Here is an 8193-nt window from a genome sequence, read left to right on the forward strand (position 1 = left end):
AAGGTAAATGTTGATTTTGGACTCACCTTTGCATTCAGAACTCCACTTGTTTCCACCCCTGCACATCATCGGCAGGGTACCAACGAGAGTGAATCTAGGGTTACAGTCCATTGTTCCTTTAGTTGTCGTGCCCCTGATGTACGAGAAATTACGAAAGCTGGCATGTGGGGCAGGGGGGGCACACCACGTATAGTCTGCAGAAGAGGGCACATAGAACACTGGTAACTTACATAGGGACACCCAACGTTGAATATAATTATTGTTATGTTACTGTTGTTTTTCCAGCCGTGCTGCTACCCACAGTCAACTGGGAACTTGTGGCCAGGCACAAGGGGTACATGGATGCAGCTACTGGGGTTGTTTTTAGCACTTATGCCAGTGGTTTTGAGACTTACCCACTCACCCCCACCGTTAGGCGCTGCATCTGCCGCTAGGGTTTATCGGGTGTTAGCGGCCGTCGTGAGTTCCCTTCGGGAACGGATACGATAGTTTACTTTATTTTCAATTTGTTTACTGTTGTTAGTATTGAATTGAATTTGAGTTTGAATTATTTATTCTCACGATGGCACCATCGCCAATAACAGATAAGTTTATGAGAAGGTGAGATGCTGTGGGTGGGGCTGTGGGTTATGCAGTTGGAAAGTGATTTACATCACTTTGATTTTTACAAGTATTCTAGAGGGTGAGTGCTGCAGGAGCAGATTGAGTTAATCAATGGGCCGTAACTGGAGCGGGGTTGTTCAGCATGCGTATGTGTGGGGCATATTTGTATTTTATGGAGGGTGCAAGAAGGGTGAGCTTCACTTTGCGGCGAGAGAACATTGTCGGCCACTTGAGCCGATGGAGCAGTGTTGAATGATTCAGAGGAGTATAGAGGGGGAGACGGAGGCAAACTCTGGCCGCCTTGCGCTGGATTCGCTCAAGACGGTCAAGCACTTTTTGAGAGCGGGGTGACAGCAAAGCATGCATATTCAATTATAGGCAGGATATATGTTTTGTAACTGAGGGAGAGAGAGAGAGTGATTTGGTGTGTAGAGTTGATTTAAGCCTAAAAAGAATATGTTTCAAATCTATATTCTCACGAAAGCCAGTGCCCAAAAAGAGATAATAGTGTAAGAAGGGAGAAAAAATGAGCAAGAATTGGGTGGGCAGAGCCTAAGGATTAACGACTACTTAAGTGTACGGGCAGGGCTGGTCGCTACAGAGTTGTGCAACAGCAGGGATAGCTGGTATTTGAAGAGCGTACGAGAAGGGATTTCTCGAAGCTGGGTGGGCAAGCAATTTTAAGGTAATCAAGGGCCTTGTACAGAGGAGAATGGATACAGTGATCAGTCCGCGGAGTTGGCAAGTACCAAGTACGAGAGTGGACGAAAATTATACGAAGGTTGCACGCTGCTAGCAGTATGCGGCGAGAGTATGTGAGGTGGGGCATAATTGTGGCGTTGTGGCGCAGAGAATGTGCGAAGAGTATATGTTTAACTTTAAAGTGTGAACATAATGTTGGCCACTTGATGGGATGCAAAAGGTGGGAGTGTTCTAAGTGTGTGTAAAGGGGAAGGTGGAGACATATTCTGGTGGCTTTCCGCTGGAGTCGTTCTAGCCTGTCAAGGGAAATGTGTGACAACGGTGTGAGAGCATTGCTCGCATATGAGAATATAGGTAGGATGTATGTCTGATAGATGGTGAGTGTAGACATTAGTGTAAAAAGAATATTGAAAGACTTGAGTGATTTTTCTGTCCAACGGAGGTCATGCTGAAAGATTATTCCGAGGTGTTTGTGTTTTTGTGCTAAGGTAAGCGGACCATTCCTGTGGGTGATCTGGGGTAGCTGTTCAGGGGGGGGGGGAGGGGGGGGGGGGCGGGGGTTGTCGTGGTAGAACGGGAGGATGACTGTTTTCTTCGTGTTAACCAGCAGGTGCCATCTTTGAAGCCAGTCTCCAGCTGCTGTGACACTCTGTTGTAGGTTTCGGGTGCAGTCTTGAAGAGTTCTCGCAATGGAAATCAAAGCGGTGTCACCTGCAAATCGGCTAAATAGGTGGTGCGGGGATTCTCATATGCGCGTGGAAGGTCTATGGTGTAGATGAGGAATAGAAGCGGCCCAAGAACAGATCCCTGAGGGACGCCGGCAGGGATCACGAGGAAAAGCGATAGGTCGCGATCCACCTGGACCCTCTGCCGACGCTTCAACATCTACGGTCAGAACCACTCCCATGTAACAACCATCATTGTACAGCCATCATTGTTGTTCGAGTAGACCCCGTAGGTTACCGTTTGCTAGGTCGATGTATTGTGTGCTGACCCGGCACATGTGAGCATGATGCTAGTACTGACTAGACACTGTTAGGACCTGTCTAGGCATGCGATTGTCTGTACCGTAGCATTAATCTAGTACATGCACGGCATGCAATACCTGCCGGATCATATGACGGAACTGGTTTGCTGATTGGCTGTAGGTCTGTTCGCTTTATCAGCTGTGCTTTTTTGTTATAGTACCAGTTTCACTTTGGAGAGGAGAGAGTTTTTTTGTCTCTTTGGAAAGGAGTTTTTTTTGTCCTGGAGAGAGGACAACAGCAGATTTGGTATGTCCGTGCCAAGGCACGATGATGTGTGCATACTATTAGTCTAGAGGTTTTCGTTCAGTTACGAAGAACAGAAATAAATACAGTGTTCTTTGGAGTCCAGATTCTGTGACCGAACAACTGGTCCTTCGAGCCGGATCCGAGTCCGAGGCAGTAATCGGAGTCGATGGAAAAAAGAACGAGCGTCAGGTCGATGAAGGGTAAGCCTCCTTCGCAATATGGAGAGTGGGATAGTGTCTCCCAAGTTTCCAAGAAATCCAGTAAGGAAGCCGAACTGGAACTCGTGGCCAGGATACGCGAGAGAGAGCAAGCTGCTTAGGAATTAGTCCAGCTGGAGGCTGAGGCGGTCGAAAAGAGATTGAAACTCAACAGAGAGTTGGTGATCAAGCGATTGGCTGCAGACAGAGCAGCGCTGGAGTTGGAGCTCTCAGAGAAAGGCTCCACCGCGAGCAGCCGCAGGAGTCGGAGAGATGAAAGTGCACGGAGACTGTCCCACGCAGGTGTTGGGCAAGGGCTCACGACAGAAGCACTTGTGCGCCATCATCAACTCCTTGAGAAGCTCAAAATTACCAGCGCAGAGTCTGGGAGAGCAGGGCGCGCCTTCAGCGTGGTGGACGCAGTTGACATCCAGCCGACCAAGCCAAGACAAACACCAGCTGGTAGTCTGCCTCCATGCTTGAGTGCTGTGGATGTGGAACGAAGAAGTCCCCAGGCCCAGAGCCGGCTACCACAGTCCATTGTCATTGATGGTCTAGTGAGCAGCGACAGCGCTAGCGGCAGTCAAGTACATGCAGGTATGTCTGGTATTAGTGCAGTGAATCCTGTGTTGCAGAGTAACAGTTTTGCCCCAGTAGCTGTGGCTAATACTAGTAACAACGCACAATACAGACCAGGAAAGAGGGTCACTGTGCAGTCCAGCTTTGCACCATTCACCACAACTAGTCTGAAGCCACAACTGCCCCAAGGCCCACAGTATCAGACACCAGCTAACCAGAAGTATCACCCTGCTGTGACATCTAAAGTGCAGCCAAGTAGCTACACAGTCCAGCAGAAAGTGCCTAGCCAGTTTGGACAGGCCAGAGTAGTGAGTGCAAGAGGTCAATCAGCCAGACCCACACGCGGCCAGCAGCCAGAATCCTGCAACTACTTTCTACTCACCGTATGTACAGCAGCAAAGTGCACCAGCAGCTGCACAGAGTCAGTTGGCTACGCAGTATAGTCAGCCAGATGGACAACGTCCATATACATCACCAGCTGCTTACCCTCATGCCGGGACATACAGATCCCATTTGAAGCCGTTGAAGCTACCGCAGTTTGACGGAGCGCCGGTGAACTATGTCCCTTGGAGACAGAAATTCATGAGTTTGGTGGGAACAGACCCCCACACAACTGAGCACTACAAGATGGCGAGACTGAGAGAGTCACTCGCCGGAGGGAGTGCCGAGGAACTCGTCCAGGACATTATGGACGGAACAGGCGCCTTTCAAGCAGCATTGGTGGAAATAGAAGCCTGGTATGGCGGTGAGGAGCGACAACTTGAGCGTCACGAGAAAGATATCCTGACTTGGCCCAAGATTGACAACGCTAAAGCCACCGACAAGCTAAAGCAGTTTGCTCTAAAGCTGCGGAGTACCCTGGTCAACATGAAGTTGTGTGGCATTGCTCCCGGCCGTGAACTGTACCTAGCAGCAACCCAGAAAATACCACCGACCCTCCTGCTGAGGTATTTTGAGCTGCACGAGGACCGGAACTGCGATGTTTGCAACTTTGCAGACTGGCTACTGAATCTGGTTCATATGCTGAGGAAGGTAGAGGAGAGGCAGGCAGAGACCCACAAGACACCCACATCAACGGCAGTGCTGCAGAAGTCACAGAGCCGACACGATCATCGACCACATAGAACGTTGGCAACTACAGCAGGAAATGAGACGCCAAAGGCCAGATGCAAGAAGTGCGGAGAGGGCCACGGCTTAGGCCGCGGTCACACCGAGCTCGATTCAGCCGTTCAGCCGAAACAAGCGCTTGTTTACGTCACTATTACCATGGAAATGGCTGAAAAATGTCCTACAAGCGACTTTCAGCCGTGGCTGACTCTCAGCCGTTTTTTTCCAGCTTGTTTCAGCCACAGCTTGTACAAGCGGCTGAAAGCCGAAATTCAAAAAATAATTTGAGTGCGCTTGGAGCTCCGGAGCACACCATGTAGCTAGTTGACATGATGAACTGATATTGATGTTCTCTCTTGTGTCCGTGGAACCGTGCTATCCCTGTGCCTTTGGTTTTGACCGTGAGTCTGTCTACCACGGTCTACCCCAACTACACTGTATTCAGTTTGATTTGGATTTTTGTCCGACGACCATGGATTTCTGCCGCTGTGCCTCTAGACTGCTGCGTAGATTGTTGGAGCTGTGGTTTGAGGCCAAGACAAGGCACCACACTCACGACCGAATTCATGAAGAAAGCCGGGTACGAATGTTGTACATGTGGGAAGAAGAGAGTGGATTGCAACTGAGTTCCATAACGGCAACCGGCGGGGCAGAAAGCTCGACATCAGGAAACACCACCCGAACCATCGTGTCTATGCACACCGAACAAATAAAAGAGCACGACTTCGCAATTCAGAATCCGGGCTTCCTTTGCTTCTTCATCAAAACTGAACAGTAGAACAAGTACAGTTTTAGATCGCGAACGTTCTGCTCTCCAGTTTCTTGCAAACATTGGTGTGTTTCGAGATATTCAAAATTTGGCGGGTAAGAAAAACAAGCCATTCAAGCTTTGCACTCAAGGTCTGGTGTGACCGCGTCACAGGGATCACGCAAGCCAGCTGAGCGCCAGCGATAACAAGCCCAAAGTGGCTTGTTTCGGTGTGACCGGGGCCTTAGCTGACTGCCGGGCATTTGCCACCTTGTCAACAGCAGACAGGTGGAAATTCGTTAAGCTGTTGAATGTGTGTACCTGCTGCCTGCGCGTTGCTGGCCATCGTTCTGCTGAGTGCAGGAGCAACCCATGTGCTAAGTGCGGTGGAAAACACCATGACATGCTCCACATTGTGAGACAACAGCAGAGCTACAGCAGGAAGACGGACAAAGAGCCAGCCAGCATGAATCAAAGCAATCGACTGGACAGTCCACAGCGAGGCGGTGGATCACGTGAGAAGCCACAGCGTCCATCCGACACAGCAGCGACGGCCACAGCAACCACCTGCACCGCTAACACTGGGGTCCATGTTGCATTCATGACTGTGCCAGTCAAGCTGCAACACCAAGACCAGATGTATGAAGCAGTGGCACTAATTGACTCGGCATCATCGACCAGCTATATCAGGGCTGACGTTGCTGAGAGCTTGGGTGTCAGCGGGCCAGATGAGCAGCTCACCACCTCAGTCCTAGGCGGAACGACAGTAACAGGCCGCCGGCAGAGAGTCAACCTGACCATCCACAGTCATGATGGTGACTACAGCACGGCGTTCCAAGCATGGACCCAGCCCAACATCACAGCTCCGCTACCGGCCGTTGACTGGCATCAGATGAGCTAACAATTCCCCCACCTCCAGCAACTACCGCTACCACAGGTCGACTCGCGGCAGGTAGACATCCTGATTGGTATCGATGTCATTGACGTACACCGAGTGCTGGAGGAGGCCACTGGGCGTGCGGGAGAGCCCATTGCACGCCGTCTACCACTCGGCTGGGTTTGCTTTGGGCCGGTGGACATGCCGACGGGTGCCACATCCGAGTGCACGCTGCGCGCATCTGCAGTATGTGAGCCATTGCTCGATACACTGGTCGCTAAGTTCTGGGAGGATGACCAGGTGGGCATGCAACCACAATCTGACAAGACGATGGCTGAGATAGAAGCAGAGCACCTCGTGGCTGACAGGATGAAAATCACTGATGGTCGTGTCACGACAGGCATCCCTTGGATTCGGCCAGACCACCAGCCACAGCTGCCGCCAAACCGAGCCATGGCAGAGAAGCGGCTGATCAGCCTCGAGGGATCTCTTCTCAAGAAGCCGGACATCCAAGCAGAGTACGACAGAGTCTTCGAATCATACACCGACAAGGGATATGTGGTCCGCTGTGAGGATAGTGCCGCCAGAGACGGTGACCAATGGCTACTACCGCACTTTCCTGTCGTGCGCCACGACAAGGCGACCACGAAAGTGAGGGTTGTCTTCGATGCAGCGGCTCGTCAGCGGGGTGTGTCTCTCAATGATGAGATGTACACTGGTCCGAAACTGCAACATGACCTGATTCACGTCCTACTCAGGTTCTGCCGTGAACCGGTTGCGATCGTAGGAGACATTGCAGAGATGTTCCTGCAGGTCCAGCTACAACAGAAAGATCGGCGGTACGTACGCTTCTTGTGGCGCAAGTCGACAGACGAGCAACCATCCATTTACGAGTTTACTCGGCTCGTGTTCGGACTGAAGACATTGTTCATCGCCTGCCGAGCTCTGAGGGAGGTAGCCGCACAGCATGGGGAACAGTACGACTCAGCAGCCCGAGCAGTGGTCAAGGAATCGTTCTACGTTGACGATTTCCTGAACTCACAACCATCAGTACCAGCCGGCATCTCAGTACGGCAGGGGGTGCAGGACCTGCTCCACATGGGCTCGTTCCACCTGCGGAAATGGCGCAGTAACAGCCGTGACGTGCTCCGTTCTATCCCGGAGGCCGACCGAGCAGCCGACGCACTGGTGAGCATCGATGATTGCAGCGACGCCGCATCAGCGGCAGTCGTGAAGACACTTGGTGTCGTGTGGGACGCAGCGTCTGACACGTTCAGCTATCGCTACAACACACCGGACGACCAGCGGCTGACGAAACGAAGCGTCCTATCCAAGATGGCCAGCATCTATGACCCAAGAGGGCATATTTCGCCGTTTACGATAAGGGCTCGACTGCTGTTCCAGGAGGCATGCATTCTCGGCTGTTCCTGGGATGACCGTCTCCCATCAGAGCTGGAGACCAAGTGGCAGAGGTGGTTTGCAGAACTACCAGATCTAGCTGGGATCAAAGTGCCACGATGCTTCAAAAGCATGGAGCGCCAGGCTGACACCGCGAAGCTCACAGTACATACCTTCACCGATGCCTCGGCGCACGCCACTTCAGCTGTCAGTTATGTCCGCGCGGCGTATCCGGATGGCTTTGTGAAGGTCAGCCTTGCATTCGCCAAGGCGCGGGCAACCCCAATCAAGAAAGTCACCATCCCTAAGTTGGAGTTGCAAGGTGCAGCACTTGGCCTGCGCACCAGCAAAGTTGTCAGCCAAGCCCTCGCTATTCCTGTTGCTGAACATGTGTTCTGGACCGATTCCCTCAACGTCGTGTACTGGGTGAGGAGCCATGCCAAGAACTTCACTTCAGATGTCGCCTGCCGGGTCGGTGAGATTCAAGCCGACACCAAAGCTAGCCAAGCTGAGGGCAGTTAGAAGCACTATGGGACGAAGATTTCCAGGTGGTCCCTTCTTTTTTTTAGGCTTTTGAAGAGCAATCAGTGTGCCTAGGCCGAGGTCTAATGGCTGATGGGTTTCGAAGACCCTGTTCAACAGGCGGATCATAGCCTCCAGGAGTTTCTCACCACCATATTTCAGGAGTTCGGCCATTCAGTATCAACT

The 8193-nt window shown here is 51.8% G+C and overlaps 1 protein-coding gene across 1 annotated transcript; it reads left to right on the forward strand.

The window, feature by feature from the left end:
• Positions 1-6288: 6288 nt before the first annotated feature.
• LOC135813132 (uncharacterized) lies at positions 6289-8007 on the forward strand. The gene has a single exon (XM_065326350.1). It carries the CDS (start codon positions 6289-6291, stop codon positions 8005-8007), a length of 1719 nt encoding a protein of 572 aa, XP_065182422.1.
• Positions 8008-8193: the final 186 nt, after the last annotated feature.

This window comes from Sycon ciliatum, chromosome 3, assembly GCF_964019385.1.
Source record: "Sycon ciliatum chromosome 3, ocSycCili1.1, whole genome shotgun sequence".
Taxonomy (NCBI): domain Eukaryota; kingdom Metazoa; phylum Porifera; class Calcarea; order Leucosolenida; family Sycettidae; genus Sycon; species Sycon ciliatum.